Here is a 23,452-nt window from a genome sequence, read left to right on the forward strand (position 1 = left end):
GCCCGGACCCAAACCCCCCGCTTCCCAAGTCAGCCTGAGCCCCCCAGGAGCGTCCGGACCCGAGGGAGGCGGAGGGGCTGGGAGAAGGAGACGGGGCGCGGAGAGAGCGCAGAAAGTGGGGAAGCGAGGGAGTCGGCGGGGGAGGAGCGCGCAGAGAGGCGGAGAGGGTGCAGGGGGACAGTGAGGCGCGGGGTGGGGGGGCGGAAGGACTCGAGATGGGGACCTGAAGGGTGCGTGTGGGGCATCTTTCGAAGGGGCGGAGAGGGGACCTAGGAGCACGGTGTGGGCGGGTGACAGAGGACGCCGGGTGGAGGGAGGTGAAAGAGCCGAGAGCGCGGCGGGAGGGGGGCAGGACTGGGGGAAGGAGGGGGAGGAGCCAAGGAGGGGCGGGGCCAGCAGGCGAGGGGCGGGGCCGGCGGAGGCGGGGCCGGCGGGGAGGGAGCCGGGGGGCGGGGCCGGCGGGGAGGGAGCCGGGGGGCGGGGCCGGCGGGGAGGGAGCCGGGGGGCGGGGCCGGCGGGGAGGGAGCCGGGGGGCGGGGCCGGCGGGGAGGGAGCCGGGGGGCGGGGCGCCGCGCAGAGTCACCTGTCGCCGCTCCCCAGCCTGCGGGCGCCTGGGGTTTCCTACCTGACCCGCTGCCCTGCGAGGCAGGTGAGTCCAGTCCCGGCGTCGCGCTCCCAGCGGGCGGGGCGCGCGGAGCCGGAAGGGCCCCGATTGGGGCCGCAGCGCGCCCCGCCGCCCTGAGGCCCTCCCACCCCGGGTCACGCCGCCGACCGCAGCGGCGGGGGTTTCGCTCTAACGGCGGGCAGGCCCGGACGTCGCCGCCACCGCGCCCCGGAGGTGGGGACGGAGGGTGAGCCGCTACCGCCTGTGGCCGAGTCCCCAGCTGCGGCTGTGGGTCGGGAGCCAGAGTCTTGTTCTCGCCTTGGCTGAGCCCGTGGCTCCCTGCGTGACTTTGGGCGAGTTCCGCCCCTCGCTGGGCCTTCATCTCCCCACCTGCAAAATGACAGGGGTCTTTGGGTGGGTCTCCCGAAGTTCCAGACAGACTTAAACTCGTTTTCTTGGCCAGCTCCCTGTAAGACATTTCCCAGGCTCGCCACCCGGCCCTTCCTCGCAAGCTCGTGGCTGCGCCCTCGGCGCTGACCCTCGGGATTCAGCAGGAAGCCTGAATCGGCTCTGGCTGGGGGAAGGAGCCGCATCCAGCCTGCGGAGGGCCGGCTGAGGAATGTGTTTCCTGTGCATTGAGGCACTTATTCTTTCACGGCTCTCCACCAGGCAGATGTTATTACCTCCGTTAAAGATACAGCTTGGGCGCCCTGGCGGTGTGGCTCGGTTGAGCGTGGTCCCATGCACCGAAAGGTCACTGGTTCCATTCCCAGCCTCAGGGGCACGGTCGAGGTGCCCGGCCCCCTCTCCCTTCCTTTCTAAAATCAATGAAACCTTTTTTTAAAAAAAAGTGAAGCAGGGGCTTGGAGAGTCTTAGAGACAGGTAGGACTAGGCTGCTCTGTTCCGCTTTTTGTCCTATGCTGTACAGGTTTGCTAAAAAGAGATTTAAACAAATTCAAATATGTCTAAGCAGTGGAAGGGAGCACTGGCCAGAGTGTGTGTGTAGGGGGGGGCATCTTTCCAATGGGCGGAGAGGGGACCTAGGAGGACGTTTGGGTTCTAGTCCTAGCTATGCTGCGGACTCACTATGATCTTAGGTAAGTATCTCCCCCTCTCTGGCTCAGTCTTTCCTGAACAGCCATGGGTTTAATCAGATGGTCTGTAAGGACCCTTCTGCCTTTGGCATTGCTAACAATAGGAATAGCAATTGTTTCCTTACCTTGACCTACAAAGCCCTGCCTGAGCTGGCCTCTGTCTACCCCAAGAACCAGACTCCTTGCCCTGTCTCAGGACCTTTGCACTTGCTGTTTCCAGTGCTAGGAACACTTAATCACCTCTCTTTCCTGCATAGTCATTTTTCAGATCCTCACTGAAACTTCACTTGCCTAGAAGGTTCCCTGACAAAGACCAGGTCAGTTCTATAGATTTATAACCTCATGCTGCATTCATGAAGCTTAAGTGTTTGTGTAGTTCTTTGTCTAATACTTATCTGTATCCCCTATTATTTAATGCCTGTAAATGGCATGAGGGCTGGAACCCTGTACTGGTCCCAGCATCTAGCACATAATCAGTGCTCAGAAATTTGTTGTGCAGAGAACAGATAATCTCATTTAGTCCAACAATCTTGTGAGGTTGGGTCCTTGTGCTCTTATGCACGAGGAGACAGAGCTTCAGAGAGTGATACTCCCAGGGTCACACAGAGTTGGCAGCACCAGAATTTCAACCCAGTCTGTATAACTCTAAAGCCTGAGCTTCCATTTACTTGCCATCTCATTCCAGGATCTTCTGCTGCGAAGACATTACCCAAGTACCAGAAATTCTGACAACGAGGCCCAGAAAGAGACGACTGTTAGGTTGCGGAGGTGTGTCTTGTCCAGCGTGGTTTTCCTCAGCCCTTGGAACCTACAGTGGACCTGGGGTGGACTTGGCCCCCTCCTGCAGACCCATGGCTCACCGGCTACAGATACGGCTGTTGACGTGGGATGTGAAGGACACGCTGCTCCGGCTCCGCCACCCAGTGGGAGAGGAATATGCCTCCAGGGCCCGGGCCCATGGGCTGGAAGTGGAAGCCACGGCCCTGGAACAAGCCTTCAAGCAGGTGTTCAGGGCTCAGAGCCACAGCTTCCCCAACTATGGCCTGAGCCATGGCTTCACCTCCCGCCAGTGGTGGCAGGATGTGGTCCTGCAGACCTTCTACCTGGCAGGTGCTTGGGATGCCCAGGCTGTGACCCCTATCGCTGACCAGCTGTACAAGGACTTCAGCAGCCCCTGCACCTGGCAGGTGTTGGAGGGAGCTGAGGACACCCTGAGGGCGTGCCAAAAACGGGGTCTGAGGCTGGCAGTGGTTTCCAACTTTGACCAGCGACTAGAGGGCATCCTGGTGGGTCTTGGTCTGCGGGAACATTTCGACTTTGTGCTGACCTCTGAGGCTACTGGCTGGTGCAAGCCAGACCCTCGCATCTTCCATGAGGCTTTGCGGCTTGCTCATGTAGAACCAGCAGTGGCAGCCCATATTGGGGACAGTTACCACAATGACTATAAAGGGGCACGGGCTGTAGGCATGCACAGCTTTCTAGCAGTTGGCCCAGGGCCTTTGGACCCTGTGATCAAAGATTCTGTACCCCAAGAATATATCCTAACCTCACTGCCCCATCTCCTGCCTGCCCTTGACCGCCTGGTGGGCTCACCCAAAGGGCTGTGAGTCTGGTGAGGGAAGTGGCTAGGCCCAACAAACATTTCAGACAGGGAGGCCTTTCCTTTCCAAGATCTGGCCTTCATCCCCTCCCTGCAGCCTCCATAATGCATTCTGACTACAAAGCCACAAGTGTGAGGCTTTCAGCCCTGCCCCCACTAACCAGCTCCTGGTCTCAGATGGTTCATTCATTGCGCCTGTGTCCCTTCTCCACAAGTCCCCCTCACCTCCAACAAGATTCATTGAGGGCCCAACTAGCTTCAAAACCAGGTACTTTGAAACTTTGTTTTAGTAGCCTGGTCCTTTTGTCATGGGAGATCTTATGTGGAAGCCCAATATGCAAAACAGGAAAAAAGGAGAAACCCCTAGGATTGACGTAGAGGTCCTAGGGTCCCTTGTTTCAGGCCCTGAAGCCGCTACAGCTCCCCCCCAGGCCCCAAAGCCTGAGGTCAGAGGTGTTTAATTTGAAAATTGGTGCTGCCCTGGCCGGTTTGGCTCAGTAGTTAGAACATCGGCCTGCGGACTGAAGGGTCCCAGGTTCGATTACTACCAAGGGCATGTACCTCGGTTGCAGGCTCTTTCCCTGGGCCCAGTCAGGGCGAGTGCCAGAGGCAGCCAATCGATGTGTCTCTCACATCGATATTTCTCTCTCTCCCTTCCACGCTCTGAAAAGCAATGGAAAAAATACACTCGGGTGAGGACTTAAAAAAAAAAAAAAAAAAAATCAATAAAAAAATATAAAAAAGAAAATTGGGTTGCTAAGCTGTGCTTAAGGACGTGTCTTCTAGGACCACACAGTCTAAACAGATTTTAGACAAGGAACACCATAATCACAGTTGAAAAGAAACTGATTTCCCCCCCATAGGTTAGATACTCCGCTAGTCCCTTATATGCATATAGAACCCTCACAGCTACCTAGTGGGCATAAATAGTGTGACTTCCACTTTGAAAGGGATTCAGAGGCTAAGTTGCCTGCCTGAGGGACAGCTAGAATATGAGGGAGCCAAGGTTCCAATTTAGGCATGTCTGACTCCAAAGCCCACTGGCTTGGCCACTAGGTTGCAAGTAGAAAGGGATCCATGTCACATGAGACACAGTGCAGTGGAGATCCTTGAAGAATAGGGAAGGTAGCCTAAAGGATGTCAGTCTTGAAGGACACCTCAGTCATAGGGGGTTAGCGTGGGGTAAGACAGCATAGGAAATGGACCGGGGCCCAAGGTGGCAGGAGTGTAAATGTGGGGAAAATTACTGGAGATTGAAGAAGTAGTTCGGGTTTTTTTAATTCCATGTCTCTTCCTGCCTCTCCCCTCTTCACACACCTCTCTACTTGGTATTTACTGGACACCTCTGTGCCCTAGCCAGTGCCAAGCACAGGGGATACCACAGGTGAAAAGCACATAGATGGGCACATGAACATTATGTTCTGTGCCAACAGCCAGGGAGGGCTCTGAAGTGGACCCTGAACTGGGGCTGGCATTTAGATGGGCAGAAGGATAAGGTATCCTTAGCAGCAGGCCCATGAACTGTGGACTGAGGGCTGCTGTGGGGAGTTGGATTGGTGGTTTGGGGAAGCATGGCATAAGGGCCCTTGGGTGCCATCTAGAAGGATTTGGATTTGACCCAGGTTTTGAGGCAGGGAAGCTCTCAGACACCTTCCCGAGTGTCAGGCAGTGAGGACAGGGTCATGAGCTGTGGTCTCAAAGCCACAGAACCTCAGAAGTCACTGCAACCAAAAAAGTTGCCAATTGGTCTGTGGACTGGATTTGATCCACCCAGTGTTTGAAGTAAGTTATTGAGCAAACAAGAGTGGGGAAGGCTCTGGCCCCGTCTTTCAGCCAAGGGACATAAAGTTGTGGGTGAGATTCCTTTGACGTATGTTTCCCAATGAAACAAAAATATGAGGACTACTGCTCTAATGGGACCTCCTTAAAGACCAGGAAAGGACTTGCCCTTGGTCCCAGCATAGGGCACAGAACTGACTTGGGGCTTTTTAAGCTGTGCATGTTGACCTCAGCCACCAGCTTCTGAGATGAGAGCGAGGAAGACAGCAAATTCCCAGTAAAAACACCTCTAAGGTTTGAGCTGGCCCTTGGGCGGTTTGCCCAATTACCAATAAAGAACGTGGAAGAAATTTTTCAATCTTTTAAAACCTTTAATAATGTACATGTTCTCTAAGGCTGGCTCTCTTACCCCCTCAGCTCTTTCTGGATCAAGGTTCTCACCCCAGGTCTCCACATTATGTCAGAAGGGGCCATCAGGCGGGGCATACATCAGCTACAGCTGGGAGAAAATTCACCCTTGAAGGTCAGCCACCAGGTCCAAGGCAGAGCTGCCGATGGGTGTGTTGCAGTCAGGCTACCTGGAGATAGGATTTTCTCAGTCTCCCGAGTGGCCAGGTAGGACCTACAGGGAACACAGCTGCCCAGGCCAGAGTCCTCTGACCAGGAGCAGCCTAGGAGGAGTTCTAGATCCCACACAGGGATGAGATCCCTTCCCGCCCTTGTGTGCTAGAAAAATATTTTCTGTGTGCCATGTCATGAAAAGGATGGGAAAGCACTGAACTGAGGAGATGAAAGGGCTTCAGCCACGGGCTTTTCTGCCACAGAACCACTTCTACAAGCTCAGAAGAAGTGCTGGGGGCGAGGGGCTGAAAGGCAGCACTTCTGCAGAAGCGCCTACCACATGCACCCATCCACCCACTCACGCTCCAGATACCTATTGCACACTCACCAGGCACCATGCGGGATGCCAGAGATTAAGTGGTGAACAAGACACCCTCAGAGGGTGAATTTGGGAGACTAAGGCTCAGGGAGTGGCAGTTCCCCACAGATACCCAGTATTTAACAGTTGCACCCAGGTCTGAAATGGATCCCTACCCCTCCAAAAGCTGCCCAGTGGGCATGGGCAACATTTGGGAAGAGGATTCTGGGTAGAAACGTGGCCTAAAAGGGTGATGGGAAGGCAGATCTGGCCTCCCCAGTGCCAAAGGTCAGTGGACAATGGAAATGGTCTGGTCAGCCACAGCAAAGACTGGGAAGAGGGGCCCAGGGAAGGACGCACGGTGGGTGTGGAGCACCGTGCCCGAGCCTGGGTCGTAGAATAGCAGCTCCTGGGCCTGCAAGTCCAGCAGCATGCCCAGCTGTGCGGGGCAGCGCAGCAGCCCCAGGGGCTCATGCTGCCCGTCATGTGAGAAACAGAACTCTTGGTCGTAGCGGGAGAAGACCCAGGAGTAGGCGTTGTGGCCCAGGCGAGAGTCACTGCCAGAACCCTTGCGGGGCAGCTGGCCTAAGGCCACGCCCACCTTATAGGCACAACTGTTCTGCACATTCACCATCCAGGCGTGCAGCCCGCCCTGGAAGGAGGTGGTGGCCAGGGCATTGGGCCAGTGGTCGAAGCGCTCTGGGCCATCTGCACCGGCCTTGGACTTCTTGGCATTGAAGGTCAGAGTCCTTCGATCATCTGACAATTGCAGGAAGGGGCTGGTGGTCCTCTCGTCGATACGCACATCCTCTGTGCCTGCCAGGAAGAATTCTCAAAGTTGCCCAAGGTCCACCCTCAGCCCTACCCTGGTCCTGCCATGTAGCAAAGGGCTTCCTTATCCCTCGCTGGCAGTGTGACCTCAGACAAGCCATTTACACTCTCTGAGCCTCACTCAGTTTCCTCATCTATAAAATGGGGATCAAAATAGGATTTAGCACAAAGTGGACGTGAAGATCAAATGAGATGATACATGGAAAGTACCTAGCACTAATATGTGCTCAATAAATTGTGGCCATGATAACAGTAGTTATTCTTATCTGTAAACTCTGATAGAAATAAGGCCCAGAGAAGAGAAGCTAGTTGTCCAAGGTCACACATCAAGTTGGTGGCAGGGACAGAATTAAGACCCGGCATGTTGTTCCTACATCTAGCATCCAGCACTGATCATAGTGCATTCCAGTTGGGCAAATCCACACACAGCCTCCAGATCAGATTTGTCCTAGAGACACAGCCCCGGAAGCTAGGAAGCACCAGGTACCCATTTTCAACAACTAACCAAATGGGACTGCTGGCAAATCAGGTAATATCTGATACAAGGTTCTAGAGAACTCCAGCTTGTACCAACATTTTAAGGACAACAGGGAAGTGAGGAGGGTCAAAATGGAGAAAAAATTCAATGCACTAACCTAATTTTGTGAATTATGCAAATACCACAACTGGAAGTATGGAAACTAGCCAGCTTGGGGGAAGCCTGCTTTGAGAACCCCCACACTAAGTGGGAATTTGTGGAGGCAGGAGACCGTGTCATGTCCATCTCTGTGGCCCCAGCATGCAGCACAAGGTCAGGCCCACAGTCAGCCTGAGTCAATATTTGTTAAGTGGGGCGAATCCAGGCAGCTCAATTCTCGCTCCAGATGCTCCCCACTTGGCCATCAATTATATCTTCTTAAAGAGAAACCAGGTTTCCAAGAAATAATACTGAGCTGTCCCAGCAGGGCAGAGTATGCGGAGGACATGATTTACAGGAATAAGATCTATCCTAGACCCTACTGCAGAGCAGGTTGGTCTGGAAACGGGAAGGACCCGGCCCAGGTGCCCCAGCCTTTCCAGAACCTTGGCTCCACTGGCAAGCCTGCACCCAGCATCCCTGGTTGTTTAAGCTACCATCCTGAATGCACTGGTCCCCAGTGTTGACCAGAACAAACCACAGACAGACAGACAGATGGCCAGAAGCCCAGTTGCTCCAAACTGGTGCTGGGCTTGAGCAGCTTCTAACCTGAGAGGGAGCCGAGAGCTGCTGTTGCCCAGAGTTGGGTCAGAAGTGGGCTCCAAGCACACTTCTCGTTAAAGTTTAACTTTTTCGACTCCTGGGGATCCAAAATGCCCTCTGCTTCCTCGGTCCTTGTACAGAAAGAAAACAAAACAAAACAAAACAGATTCAGAAAGGTTCTGGAAATGTATCTGGATCAATACAGGGTGATTAGGGTGGGGGCAGGGACAGAAGTAAAATCCTCTTCCACACAAGGGTGACACCAAGATTGGCAACCAGGTCCCAAATAGGAGCCACCTAAAGGGAGCTGGGCCAAAGAGAAGGCGGACATTGCCGCTATGCATCCCTGCCCCCCAAGAAGCCTTCATTCCGGCAAGGCAGATGATTGACAGGGCGGTAACTACTCGGAGCCAGTATCATAGCTTGGAGTCGGTCTGCTCTGTGGAGGAAGCTACTCACCCGTGGATCTGGTACCTTAGCAGCAGAGCTAGGACTAGGACTTGGGCCTCTTGGACCTCTGTGTGGGAGTCTTTCCACCACCATCCTGCTCAGAGAAAATTTCACCTCCCTCCAAAAGCGATTGGAGCAGCAACGCTGCCCTTGGTTTGATCAGCGGGTACAGCCAATTCCTCTGCTCCTAAAATGCCAAGACCCCTGTGGGATCTCACAGCAAGGGACTGTCAGTTATCTCCTCAACCATAAATTATTCACAGCACTTTGCTCCCAATAACTACCTCTCAGCTCACTTCAGGGACTGGGTTTGGTTGGAGAGGAAATTTGGGAACAAGGAGAGTTGCCATTTATTAAGCAGCCAAGCCCTGTGACTGCTGCTTTCCATATAGAATCTCATGTTGTCTTTGGTATAACCTGGGAGGTAACCCATTTAACAGGAGACAACAGAATCAGAGAAGGCTCTTAGCTAAAAAAGAGAGCTGATTCAAGTCCTACCTCCAGGCAAAAAAAAAGAACAAACCCAGGCTGGAGTCAGGCACCGTTCAACATAATTCTTCCCTTGACCTGAAGTGAAATCTCAAGCGGGTACAGAGCAAAGTGGGGATTCGCCACAGAGCTTTGCAGCCTTTTGAACTGGGTTTGGAGAAAGAACTTCCCACTGCCTCTAATCCTGAAGGTGGCTTTGAGATCATGCAGCATTTCCGAGAGCACACACTCTCTTCCCCAAATCTCATAGCCCCACCCATTAATGAAGGAGGGGAGACAGGGGGTGGGCATGTCTCACGGATGCCAGCTCTTTGCAAGACTGTCACTGACTGTCCTGGCTTGAGACGAACGAGGTGAGCAGAGCCCTAGAAAAGCCGAGAGCAGGCTCTAGAAACAAAGGCTCTTTGTGGTCAGGACAACAGAGGGTCTGTTGCCATCTTCTCAAAGCAGTGAGGCTGGGTCTTGAGGGGCCCCAGCCATCAGGTGGGGAGGAAAGAGGAACCAGTGTCAGCATGGCTAAGCCATCATCCCAGGGCAGATCTGAGGCTAATTGTAGACACCAGGATCTAGAAAACCAGCTGGTCCAGGTACCTCATGGTACAGAAGAGAAAATTCGTGACTCCGAAGAAGTAGGAGTGAATTTGGGTTTGAACACAGCAGGGCCCTGGCTGGGACCAGAAAGCCTGGTCTGTGCAGCAGGACCTGTTGCTGTGACAGGCCAGAGCTGATCCCAGCCAGGGGTGTGGAAACAAAATTGGGGCCAATAAAAGCATTTCTCAGACAAGTGAGTCCCCAGCTAGAAGGAGCTTGACAACTTTCAAACACAGTACTTTGAGAGCGTACACCCTCAGTCTACGGGCACAGGGAACTACAAACAAACCCTGACCGCTATGAATAGATTTGTCAGTAGTCGTACAGATTTAGCAATTCTCGAACCACTCTGTGTGTATTGTAGGACTAAACTAAAGAATGACTACATTGCTGCTGTTGGGTGCCAAGGTTCTCACCCAACAGATATAAGCATAGAATGGGAGAAGGCCAAGGGAAAGCGCTGTGGAGCTCCCTTGGAATTGGAAGCTGTGATACAAACTCATGGATAAAAAGCCACAATCACACTTCCCAGCTCTGCCTGCTGTCCACTGAGGAGGCCTGGAAGCAATGACACATAGGCAACAACCAGTGTGCATCTACTGCCCGGATCTGGGCCTTTAAATACTCCTCCCCACTAAAAGGAACCAAGACGCCCTGGAGAAATAGCTGGTTCCAGGGCTCAGGCAGGGAAAGGACAAGTGGAGCCCGGGGCATCTTGTGCCAGAACACAAATAGCTGGTTCCAGGGCTGAGGCGGGGAAAGGACAAGTGGAGCCCGGGGCATCTTGTGCCAGAACACACGAGAGCGCTCAAAGAATGGATGGGGTCTTGTCAAAAGGATCCAGGATCCAGCCTGAAGGGACTGGAACTGGCCAAATCTAGGACAGTTTGAGGATCAAAATTAATAATAGTGGTAGTAGTAAGAGACTGCAATGCAGCACCAAATAAATGAGTTTATATTGATCCTAAATAAGTGAATGAAGAAATAAGCAAATAAGTGAATAATTCAGGAAGGAGTTTAGCATCAATGGAGGCTAAAACTATCTGATGAAGTCTGAAGGCAAACAGGCTATTTATACAAAAAGTACCTCCTCATGTTGCTTATTAATTACGAAAGGGAAGATATCTTTATAATGAAGGCACCGCTTTATCCACGTGATCAAAATCAACATTCCCCGCTAATGGGACAAAGTGACATCACGTGCCCGCAGCTCTGACAGACTGAGACCACATCACTAATGAGCTATTCCTGCCAAAAGCGCGCAACCTGAACCTGATCATGGGTAACATCAGGTGAACTCAGGCTGAGGGATATTCTATAAAACAACTGTCCTAGACTCATTCAAAATGCTTTTTTAAAAAGGCTAAGGAACAATTCCAGATTAAAAGAGACCAGGTGGATCAGGAAAACAAACAACAACCGAAAAAACACCAAACGGCCCTGGCTGGTGCGGCTCAGTTAGCTGCGTGTCATCCCGGGCACTGCAAGGTCCCGGCTCAATTCCCAGTCCGGGCGCGTGACCAGGCTGCAGGCGCGGCCCCCAGTAGGGGGCAGGAGGCAGCTGAGAGATGTTCTGCTCTCACATGGATGTTTCTCTCCCCCTCTCCCTCTCTCTCTCTCTCTAAAAAAAAAAAAAAATCAATAAAAAAAATTAAAAACACCCACACATTGTTAAGAACTTTTTTCTGGTGAAATTGGCAACACCTGAATATGGACTGTATATTAGATAATAGTATTATGTCAACATTAAATTTCTGAACTTGATCATTACATTGTGGTTATGTAAGAATGTCTTTGTTCTTAGGGGATAAATGCTGAAGTATTTAGGAATAAAAGCTCATGTTTTCTGCAACTTACTCTCAAATAGGTCAGAAAAAAGGAAGTTTTTTATATATACACTTGATAAACAGGAAAAAAGAGACAGCGAGAAAGTGCAAACCTGGCAAAATGGTAGCAATTCGTATTTCTAGGTGAAGGTCATTATACTATTTTTTGTAACTTTTCTATACATTTAAAACATCAGCTTGATATCGAAGACAGACTGACTGTATTAGAGGAAGACAGTGAAGGTAAAGGAGAGAGACTAACAGAAGTGTGGAAAGAGCACAGGAGGGGAAAGTAGAAACAAGCCAAACAGTAAGAGGAGGCAGGACAATGAAGGCGGGCGCATCCGTACTGTGAGACATTTCACAGGCTCTCCAAAAAATGAGCTAAGTCTAGTGTATTGACATGGAAAGATTCCGAGATGGCCTGGTAAGTTACGGAACAGCAGGTCTAAAATGATCCCGTCTGTGTTTTAAAAATATATATATTTTTTAAGTCCCAAAGACACACAACTAAGTGTTAAAACATTGCCTCTAGGGAATGAGGTTGGGAAGGGATGATGCATTTTTCATCTTAATAGTTTTAATAGGTCAGAAGAAAGTACAGCTCTGAAAACTTGCACAGAAGATTAAGAATTTAATTTCTTTGCCTGGCAAATTACATCTTTTTAGCCACTTCCTCAGGCTCTTGGTGCTCGGCCTTTTGGGACCTAAGTAGGGGCTGTTGAAGTTCTTCTCTCACTGCATAATTAAAATGCAAATTTTGAGCCCTGGCTTGGTGGCTCGGTCCATTGGAATGTCATCCCCTGCACCAAAAGGTCCAAGACTGGATCCCTAGTCGGGCTTGTATGGGAGGCAAGTGATCGATGTTTCTCTCTCACATTGATGTTTCTCTCTCTCTCTCTTCCTTCCTGTCTCTCTAAAATCAATAAAAGCATGTCCTTGGGTGGGGATTAATTTTAAAAAATGCAAATTTGGGGGGTTTCAAAGATTCTTCCCTCAGAGAAAGGGGGAGTGAGAAGACAGTCCCAAGACAGGTGTCAGGTGTGGGTCCCAGTCCCAGCTCTGGGGCTTGGGCAAGTCCCTTCCCCTCTCTGAGCCTCAGCATTCTCATCTGTAGATGGGCTGGTAAAACCCTTCGACAGGGTGACTGTACAGTTTTTAATAGGATAATGTTAGACTGTGGCAAGCCCCTGATTAATAAGTGATTATTTCACTGCCCTTCCACATGGGTCTAAAGCAGATCTCCAATCCAGGGGCAGGGAGCCCCTGTCCATGGAGCCTGGCTCCAGAGCAGACACTCAGCTGCACGCACTGGGCTTTCTCCCAGGAGCAGAGGAGCTGAAGGCAATGGACTATTTAGAGGCCCAAAGGTCACGGTTTCCATGGCTGCCCAAGCAAATTATGGGGCCATACTCACCTCTCAAAAATCTCCTGCTCCTTCTGCTGTGAGAAAAGAAAACAGAGTCAGGCTTCACACCAGAAACCCAGCAGGCAGTCAAGATCTACTCAACCGGTGTAGAGGGTCCACGGGGACAGAGACTCTAGAATAAAAAATTCTACTCCCTTCTTTAAGACACAGCACACAGCTGTGTGTGTTCCTCGCATTCCTCCCCCACCCTGCTCTCAGAATGAATCGCTCTGTCCCCTGTGCCCCATGGTGTCCGGAGTTTCCCTCAACAACACTTCAGGACAAGCACATATTTACCCAACATTTCACCCCCGTCAAGACTGTCAGCAACTAGATGGCTGGGACCCTTTCTGAGTCTTCTATTGGGACTGTCCCAGTGTTTGGGATAGAATGTGCCCTGTACATGGAAACTGTGACTAAATGAATGCACAATCTAGGGCAGTCATGGAAACTGTCCTACTTGAACTGCAGTGGGACAGGCGGCTCAGCTGTTCTACATTCTCATGTCTCTTCTTGGCATATTTATTTGGATGTCACACTGTCCCTTAAAACTGCAGGTATCTGCATATCTATATAAAATACTTTGAGAGGATATGTACCAAAATATTCATCATGGTAATTTCCAGAGAGAAGGATTGAAGATGAGCTGTAAGGTTTTTATATTGGACGCCTTGTCAGCTCCTCAGGTACCGCGTTCTCTCTCCACCTCCCCACTGCCTTTAACATAGTTGCAACTCTTATCTTTCAGGCATCAGCTTCTAAGTCACTTCATCCAGGAAGCCTTCCCCGACCCCCTCAAGTTTGTCCTGTGGGGTGCCTAGCTCCCAGGAATGTCACCCACATACCCCTCTACATCCTAATTATCAGTTATGTATCTGTCTCCTCCCTAAGGCTGTGAGTCACTGACAGCTGAATCCTGTAACTCCACCCCACTGCAGGATGCTTAGCACACAGTAGGCACTCAGTAAATGTTTGCTCACTATTGAAAGGAATGTTACCAGGTGCGGGGGGAAAAAAATCCATATAATTTTATTCCCCTGCCTCATCCCTGCTCCAAATTATCATTATCCCCCACCTCTGCCCAATAAACATCCTCGATGTTTTCAGACTTTTTGGAGAGACTGGCCAAGTGGTCATGCCCTCGCCCTGGCCTGACTTACAATCAGCTGGAGGTCATCCATGTGGGTGAGCATGTCCACCAGGCTGGTGCGGATGGCGTCGAGCTTCTGCAGAGCATCGGCCCAGTGCACTCGCTGCGTCAGGATGCTCTGGTGGGCGCGCTCCTCCTCGCCGTGCACCTGTTCCAGCAGCCGCTGCTCCTCAGCCTCACACAGGCTCCTCACCAGACCCAGCCGCTGGATGACCACCTCCCGGGCTGCACTGGCCATGCTCTAATGAGGAATAAAAAACAAAGTCGGATCCTGGCAAAGGCCAGCCAAAGATTAGGAGCGTTTGGGCCCAGCCCAAAGGACTGCTGAGACTGACTAGCAATGTCTGCCATGGGCACTGTAAGTGGCAGTAATAGTGCTTAAGCCATCCCGGCCCTGAGAGTCCCAAATATGATTTACTTTAGGGTAAAGACATCTGAAATCCAGGCATCCAGGTCATATCTCCTGGAGCGAGGTTCCTAGGATGGAAGAGCAGGGCCTAGAGATCAACTAGGATCACCTGCTTATTTCACAGATGGGAAGAGCAAGGCCAAGGGACCGAGGTCAGAGATCATAGAATTGCAGAAGAGAAAGGCCTACAAAGTCATCCCCATCAGCCCTGGCCGGTGTGGCTCAGTGGAGAGAGCACTGACCTGGGCACCGAAGGGTCGCAGGTTCGGTTCCCACTCAAGGGCACATGCCCCATGTTTCTCTCTCTCTCTCTCCTCTTCCCTCCCTCCCTTTCACGCCCTCTAAAAATCAGTGGGAAAGATACCCTTGGGCAAGGCTTAACAACAACAAAAAAAGTCACCCCCATCAACAGGATCTGTACCAATGGTGGTCCAGTTGATACTTTTGACCATGTCTGAGAACAAAAACCTCATTATATCCTAATATGTCCATTCCAACTGTTTCCATGGTAGAATTCTTTTCTGCCACACAGGAGGCCTGAAATCAATTCTCAGCCAATGAAGTTAATGTGTGTCTCCTAGCAACTAGCACAATGTCTGGTATACAGTAGGCACTCAAATATTAACTGAAGGACTGATGGGAAATTTTTCCCCCCACTTAGTCAAAAATTTCTTGGTAGCACTCACATGCCAAGTCAGTGACAGAGCTGGGACTAGAACCCAGTTCTCTTGACTCTCAGTCCAGCACTATCCCCCTACGCCGGTGCCATCTGGTAATCAATCCTACCCAAAGGCATCTGTTGCATGAAGCACCTGCACTCTGGCCAGACAAGTGAGAAGAGGACAGTCTCTTTCATGCCAGAAAGTCAGTGATAGGCAACAGCTTCCCTGTGCTCTGCCCTTGAAGACTGCTTTATACAGCTATCCCTGTTTAACAGAAGAAACTGAGATCCAAAGTTTGCCCAGCGGGGAAGAGGGAGTGGCTAAATGTGCGGCCCAGTGAATCCAGGAGCTCAGATTCCACTGCAGTGTTCTCTTGAGGCAACATCATACAGGGGCTGGGAAACTGGGCTTCGGAGACAGTGCCAAAGTTTAAATCTTGGCTGTTCCACTTATTATATGTGGAACTTTAAGCACGTTCCTTATCATCCCCATGCCTCAGTTTTATAATCTTTCAACTGAGGATAATAATAGTATCTGCCTCATAAGGTTACTGCGAGGATTAAATGGGTTAATACACGTAAAGCAAATTGAACAAAGCCGGCACATGAGTGCTCAGTAACGTCAGCTATTGCTCTTCTCTCAGTCCCACTTGATGCCCACGGCGGTGAGTCTCTGCAGCCGTGTTTATACTGTGTGCTCAGGATCATGAACAGATCCTGACCCAAGCGGTATCAGATACTCCCTGACTAGAAGGTGACAGTCAGTTTCAACACCTTCTGGAGTTATTCCCAGAAGGAAAAACTAGCATAGGAAAAAAGAACTCTGCCCTTTCCAAAGATGTCACAGAGAAAACTAAAAACCCTCCCAGAACAAAACGCAGAAATGCTGGAAAAATAGCCCAAAGCATCCTTTTAAAAGTGAAGCTGCTCTGACAGCTAAGTAAAGGAAATCCCCTGGAGTCCAAACGTAGAAAGGAAGCTGAAAGATCAGTGTAATCAGGAGCTGAGGATTCAATCGCCCTGGGTAGGGCTTGTGATTTGCTTTAGAATTTTATACTCATCTAAACCATAATACAAAAATGAGAGCACAGCGAAGACATCTCTAACCAAAATTGGAATGTTTCCTATGACTGGGAAGAATTTATTAAAAGATATACTTTAAAATATTGGACAACAATATGTAAAACCAGAGGGGTTGCTGGGTGGAAGCATTCTTACAGTACTTGGATTGTTCAGGTTGATTCATTTTAGACATTGTTATATATTTGTGTGAGTATCTTAAGGGTACAAAAATAGACCATAAATAAAATGCATAAGTTTTAAACTAGGGAAAAAGAGGGAGGAGGGGTTGATTAACCCAAAAGAAGGGAGGAAGGGGGGAAAAAAAGCTTAGAAAAAGCAAACTATATAGAAAACATAAAATTAAATTACAGCTGTAAATCCAAGTATATCAGCAATCACAATAGCGATAAATTGATTAAACTCCCTGGTTAAAAGTCAGGGATTATCAGATTTAAGTTTTTAAAAAAAGTAAATAAAATCTAGTGACAAGATAACCTAAAACAGCCGGGCCAGTGTGGCTCAGTCAGCTGAGCAGCATCCCATGCACCAAGAGGTCACTGGTTTGATTCCCAGTCAGGGCACATGCCAGGGTTTCGGGCTCCAACCCCAGTGGGGGGCGTGCGGAAGGCAGCCGATCAATGTTTTGCTCTCACATCAATGTTTCTCTCTCCCTCTCTAAAAAAATCAAGAAAATCTTTAAAAAAAAGAATATATAGCAAATCTAAATAATACACATTTCATAAATAGCACCAAATATAGAAAGAATAGTTGACAGAATTATAAGGAAAAATAGATAATGCCACGACATGATATAAAAATGTAAATGCCCCTTGCCAGTAATCAGTAAATCTGACAAGTAAAAATTCATAAGTATAGAGAAGATTTGACCCAATTAATAAGCTTAATTAATAAACATATATAGAACCCTACATATTTTCTCAAGTGCATATGAACCATTCACCTAAACTGATCATATTTTAGGGCATGATCAAGTCTTAATACATTTTGAACAACTGATATCATACAGATTACAATGCAGTTAAGTTAGATATTAATAAAAAATGATGATAATTTAAAAAATAAAACCACACATCTGGATATTAAAAACCTATTTCTAATAACTCACAATGAAAGAACAAATCACAGTGGAAATTTAAAAATACTTATAACTGAATGAAAATAAGACATCAAATTTGTGAATTGTGCCTATACCAATACCGAGAAGGGGCTCTGTGGTTTAAATGCTCACCTTGAGCCAGGCTGGGTGTGGCTCAGCAGTTGAGCATCGACCTGGGATCCAGGAGATCACAATTTGATTCCCGGTCAGGGCACATGCCCTGGCTGCGGGCTCGATCCCCAGCAGGGGGCGTGCAGGAGGCCACAGATCAATGACTCTCATCATTGATGTTTCTCTCTCTCTCCCTCTCCCTTCCTCTCTCTGCAAAAACAATAAAAAAATATATTTTTAAAAAATGCTCACCTTGAGAAATAAGAAAAACTAAAATGATGGACAGCTCAATTCAGGAAATTAAAAAACAACAGAGTATGTAAAAAAAAAATTTAAAAGAAAAAAATTATAAAGATAAGAGGATATGATTTTTTTAAAGATACAAAAGGATTAATATACTAAACGTTGGTACTTTGAAGACGAACACGATAGACAAACCTGTGACAACTTTGATCAATATTAAGAACAACTTTATGCATTAAATTCAACAACAGAGAAATGGATAATTTTTCCAGATAGAATTTACTAAAACCAAAGGAAAATGGGAGGAAAAAAACAACAGGAAAAATCCTGTAGTATGAAGGGAAATGAATCAGTAGTTAAAAATCTACCAACAAAAATACCACCAAACCCAGATAGTTTTACAGAGGGTGTCACCAAACATTCAAGGCACAGATAATTCCAATCTTATACAAACTCCTCCAGTGAAAATCGAGAGTTCTGTTTCCCAACTCATTGAATCAGGATTATATAACCTCGATAACAAAATCTGATAAGGTCTATACAAGAAATGAAACTCATAGGCTAGTCTTACTCCTGAGCATAGATGCAAAAATCCTTTTTAAAAACCATACACTAAGATTAGCAACCCAAACCCAGAAATTCTGTATAACAATACCATGAGGGGAAGGAGGAAAAGGGCATGGCTACAAAAGGGTAGCACAAGGGATCCCTACGGTGGAACTGTTCTGTATCTCAATTGTGGGGGAAGTCACACGAGTCTATCCATGTGATACAACCGCATAGAATTAAACACACAGAGAAATGAATGCATGTAAAACTGGTAACATCTGAATAAGGTGAGCTGTATCCATGTCAATTTCCAGGTTATGATATTGCACCATAGTCAGGAAAGATGTTACCATTGTATGTGGATCTGCACCCACTGTATATGAATCTACAATTATCTCAAATTAAAAGTTGAAAAAAATATATATTATGATCAAGTTAGGTTGGTTTCCCCCAGGAATTCAAGGATGGCTTAGCATCAGAAGCTCTATTAATGTTTTACCATATTAACAGATTGATGGGGAACAAAACATATCTATAAACCGACAAATGGCATCATTCAGAACCTACAGGAAAGGGGTAAGTAATGGAAAAGAGAAGCAATGAGAAGACAACTTCCATAAGCTCTGCCCACCACCTCCCTGCGCCTGTGCTCACTCTGCCTTCCCGGTTTCCGTGGATGAACTGTCCATGTTCTACCTACAACCAACCCTTCCACTTGTTTACTAGTGGATCCCACCCCTTTTGCTCTACCTGATGTTCCTCTTTCTCTTGCATCATTAATTTTTCCCATTCTATTGGAGAATTCCCATCAGCATACACATATAGATTAACTTCTCCATCTTAAAAACAAAATAAACAAAAACCCCTCTTCATCCCTTCTCTCTCCCCACTATCATCCCATTTCTCAGCTCCCTTCTGCAGCAAAGCTCAAGAGTCGCCTGTGTTAACTACCCCAAATTGCTCTTCTGTTCTCTCTGAAACCCACTCTAATCAGGCTTTCACCCCACCACTCGACAAAATTCCTCTTGTCAGGATCTTCAATACTGTGCATGTTACTAAACCCAATGGTCCATTCTCATGTACTTCCGTGGGGGAAGGAGGGAGGGAATGCACAGAAAGACATTCATAGCCCCTGCCCTTGAAAGGCATACTTGAGAGATGTAGCCTTGGCAATGAGTCAACCAAATAAAAGATCAGAAGTGGGGTGCAGCAGGAGGAGCACTGGCGGGAGAGTCAGAAGATCCAGGTCATAGAACTGACTCTGGCAGGGGGCCAAAAGGTCAAGTCAGTTAACCACCTGTAAGCAGGGATGTTACTGCCACCTACTGCACAGGACTATCATGAAGAATGCTCAATGGAAAAGTCCTAGGTTACTTGATAATTCTGAGGCTGAGCACAAAATAATTACATGGTAGAAGAATGGTACCCTTCCTGATCCCTTACCCACCAAAAGGCATTTTCTAGCAGAGTCTTTGCACATGGTGTGATACTCTGCCCAGATGGTAAAACCAAAGCTCAGAGAGATAAGATTCCATCCTTCCTGGGCGTCCAGCTTCGTGCTAGTAGCATGAGTTTGTGAGGTTGGGAAGGGACCCTAGATTGGTCAAGCCCCTAAGGCTGGGGTCTCATCCTAGGAGAAGGCCTAGGGAAGAGGGGGAAAGGGAAAGAATTACCTACCACTGCTCTCTGGTTCTTCCCGGGTAGGACCTCAGCCACGTACTTGGTGATGCCAGCACTCTGTAACTGCAGCCTCTCACACTGGTCCACAATCTTGTTCTGCAACACGAACGACACCTGTGGCATCTTGATCCATGTTGACCCATTCGCTCCATTCCACTGATTTTTTTCTTTTTACCCCCCTCTGCCACTCACTCCCATGGTTATATCCCAAACCTTATCGTCATTGAAAGCTATACCGCCTCCAAAAATCTTCTTGTCAAAGATCCTACACCCTGCCTACCACTTCCTATCCTTCTAGATCACTGACTCTAAAATTTCCATTCCAACAATTCTTCAGTTCAGCTGGAGCTGCCAATACATTACTCTTACCTCTTTTCACTGTCCATCACCCCTCCTGTGGCCTCACTTCTGTCTTTATCCTAAAATCCCATGGCCCATTATTATAATCATTTTCCTGCATACACTCTCAATCTTCCTTCAAACCCAGCTACCTGACTCTCCACACATGCACCCGAGCAGAACATGGCTTCTCAAAGTGCTCCTCCCCCAGTATCCTTGCCCCCCACCCCCCAGCCATTCATTAAATAGCACCATCAATCATCAACCTCTTTACCCAGGGAAAAACCCCAGCCATTACTCCCCATCCTCACATCCAATCCATCAGTGAGTCCTATTAGCCCCATCTCCAAAGTCTCTCTTTCCTCTGGCTACTTCTAGTCACCCCTACTCCTGCCATTCTACCCAGATTACCATTACCTCTCACAGGAACCCCTGTTAGAGCCTCCTAACTGGGGTTCCATTCTTGAACCCCACAGTTAGTCACTGCTACATTTTATAAGGAAATCAGATCAGGTGACTGTCCCTGCTCACAACTCTCCACTGACTTTCCAATACACCCCACGGTAAGATGAGATCAAGCTTCTTACCTTAGCCAACAAGGCCCTACCCGATGTGACTCTGCCTATCTCCCCAATGTGACCTCCTACCACTCTTCACAGTGGCCGTCTTTATGTTCCATAAACACACCAAGTTTGTCCTGACCTCAGTGCCTTTGCACCTGCTGCTTCTTCTGTCTCCAGCAGTCTTCTCCCATAGCGGTATGTCTCGCTCCCCCATTCCATTCCCATGTCACTTCTTCAGAAGCCTTCCCTGATGATCCACAGCCCCCATTCCCTTACTTTGTTTACTTTTCTCTCTTGTACTGTCATTCTCTGACTGTATATTACATTGCTTGTTTACCATTTTTTTGTATCTTTCTTCTCACCACTGGAACATAAGCACCATGACTTTTGACTTATTGCCTGTGTCCCACTACCTAGAAGAGAGTTCCTACACATAGAAGGCCCTGAATAAATGCTGTTGAATGAATGAAACCCATTTCCTTGACCACAAGAAGTTCAGCAGTTAATAGCTCCTAAAACTGTGAGCATTGCCCATAAGAGCAGGGGAGTTTTATAAATGCAGCTGAGGCCCACAGAGAAGTAACTTGCCCAAGGAGATATGGCCAGATCTCTGGTTTCTCCCCTCCATTTCTCCACATAACAATGGGAGCCCGTCCAAGAAGCAGCCCCTCCACTCTTTCCCCTAACAGCATTGCCCCAGTTCCATTTTCCAGAAGGCAACTCAGCTACCTCTTCTAGGAAGCCCCTGGAAACCACCCCGACACACACACACACACACACACACACACACACACACAATCAGGAATTAGTATTATACCTCACCAATCCAAACACCAAGTTATAAAATTAAGTTGATTGGGAGGAAGCTGTGATCACCACACACCACAGGACTGAGGGAACTGAGACTAGCTTCTGAAAAGCCACAGGGATAGGAATCCAGAAGGTAAATGAAAAGTTGTTTGAGCCGGTGGTGTTTTTGCCCAATTCAGGAATAATCTTGTCCTGGAGTGAAATCTTGCCTCTGGCTGGAGGGATGGGAGAAAAAGCCATAAACTAATGAAAACTGGAGGGAGGAAGGGCAAAGAAGATGAATGTACCTAGGGCCTCAGGAGGGTTCAGGGAAGGAGTCCCAGGCAGAGTGCATTTGGAAAGAAGTGACAGGCCTGCCACCCTGCCCCAGCCTTCGCCCCTTCCACCACTCAAATTCAGCCCTGATGGCAACGTTTTAAAAAGGTTTTCATTAAATTCTCACTCCCATTAACATCACTTCCTTCCTCCAACCACTGACGCAAAGTGGCGGTTTCCTCTGGTCTGGTCAATGACTGCCCTGGTCCAGGCCTGAACAGTAGAGACCTGGGAGGAGTAACTGTCCTGTTCCGTGCCTCAGTTTCCTCATCTATAAAATGTAGGTAGGTGCACCACTTCAAAGGGGCTTGGTCTGGATGACATGACCATGACAAATATTTAAGTGCCCTGGAACCTGCAAAGTTTCTATGCACTATGGAAGTTTATTACACCACATCATCCAAGTTTATTTTCATCTATCATGCATAGGTAGGGTGGAAGGCGGGAAGGAGCCCCAGGGTGACTCTGACTCCCCAATCTCAGCAGTTCAGGGAGGGGTGGTGGCAGGAAGGGGGCCGGCCTGGAGCCCAGTGGAGGTTGGAGGTGGGGAGAAACCCTAGGGGAAGGGCTCCAGCAGGAACCTCCTGACTACCTGCCCGCCCCCTCCGTTCACTCAGGTGAAACCAGCTTAAAGTACAGTCAAGGCCAATTCTGAAAGGAAAGAGCAATCACCTCACCAGGAAGCCCACACGGTGCACGGTGCACGGTGCACGGTGCATGGTGCGTGGTGCACGGAGCACGGTGCACGGGAGGAGGGGTTTTGAGGTGTGGGGCTGAGGAGTGTGGAGGGGCCGGATTTTATCTCAGATCCACTTCCACCCGGCGGTGGGAGCTGGAGCAGCTGAGCCCTTCATTGCCCCAGGCCGGCCCGGTTCCCAGCCTCTCCAACAGGGCCACGGAGAAAGCTGGGCGGCTGGATCCGCCCCTAAGGGCGCCTATTCTCTTATTTATGTCGCACAGCAACTCTAACAAACGCGCGCTCTCATTGCCCCCAAACTACAGATGGGGACACTGAGGCCCAGAGGACGGTGAGCTCACGAGGAGGGCGTTCGGACAGAGGTGACGTTGGACTCTCCCCACTCCGGGGGCCACACCCTTTAACCGCCTCGCTCCACAGCCAGGACCAGCCGCGAGCCCGGGCTGCTGGCCGGCCCGGGTCAGCCGGTCCCCAGGGCCCGGGGCCCCGCCGGGTCTCGCCCAGCGCGCCCCCCCCCCGCAGCCCCGCCCTCCGGCCCGCACGCCCGCTCACCCGCAGCTCTTCCGCGCGCTTCTCCGCCGGGCGGACGCGGTGTCCCCGGCAGCGGCCGCCGGGCTCGGTGCAGGCGGCGCACACGGGCCGCCGCTCGGAGCCGCAGAACCACTTGAGAGCCTGGCCGTGCTCCGGGCAGAGCGGCCCCGGCGCCGGCCCCGGGCCCCGGCCCTCCGCGGACATGGCCGAGCGAGCGCCCCGCGCCCGGGCTCCACCTGTCGCAGGTGGCTGCTGGGCGGGGCCTCCCTGACCCCGCCCCCGGGCCCCAACGGGCGGCCCCCTCCCCCGCCCGCGCCCGCCCGCCCCCTCGGCGGGGCCTGGCCCGGACCCCGCACCCTTCGGCGGTCTTTTTTCTTGTTTCCGAATCAAGTCGCGTTGTATGC

General features: G+C 49.7%; 2 protein-coding genes across 2 annotated transcripts; one reads left to right on the forward strand and one right to left on the reverse strand.

Moving 5' to 3' along the window:
• The first annotated feature begins 576 nt into the window (after positions 1-576).
• HDHD3 (haloacid dehalogenase like hydrolase domain containing 3) lies at positions 577-3,969 on the forward strand. The gene is made up of 2 exons (XM_087823227.1): positions 577-649; positions 2,385-3,969. Exon 2 carries the CDS (start codon positions 2,551-2,553, stop codon positions 3,304-3,306), a length of 756 nt encoding a protein of 251 aa, XP_087679353.1. The 5' UTR covers positions 577-649; positions 2,385-2,550; the 3' UTR covers positions 3,307-3,969.
• A 2,214-nt stretch (positions 3,970-6,183) lies between these two features.
• On the reverse strand, positions 6,184-23,252 carry BSPRY (B-box and SPRY domain containing). The gene is made up of 6 exons (XM_087822561.1): positions 23,070-23,252; positions 19,791-19,889; positions 13,972-14,202; positions 12,821-12,846; positions 8,054-8,178; positions 6,184-6,813 (listed from the first exon to the last, which is right to left on the reverse strand). The coding sequence occupies exons 1-6, from the start codon at positions 23,250-23,252 to the stop codon at positions 6,287-6,289; spliced, it is 1,191 nt and encodes a 396-aa protein (XP_087678687.1). The 3' UTR covers positions 6,184-6,286.
• Positions 23,253-23,452: the final 200 nt, after the last annotated feature.

The sequence above is a fragment of the Miniopterus natalensis genome, chromosome 12, assembly GCF_054644295.1.
Source record: "Miniopterus natalensis isolate mMinNat1 chromosome 12, mMinNat1.hap1, whole genome shotgun sequence".
In the NCBI taxonomy this organism is placed as follows: domain Eukaryota; kingdom Metazoa; phylum Chordata; class Mammalia; order Chiroptera; family Miniopteridae; genus Miniopterus; species Miniopterus natalensis.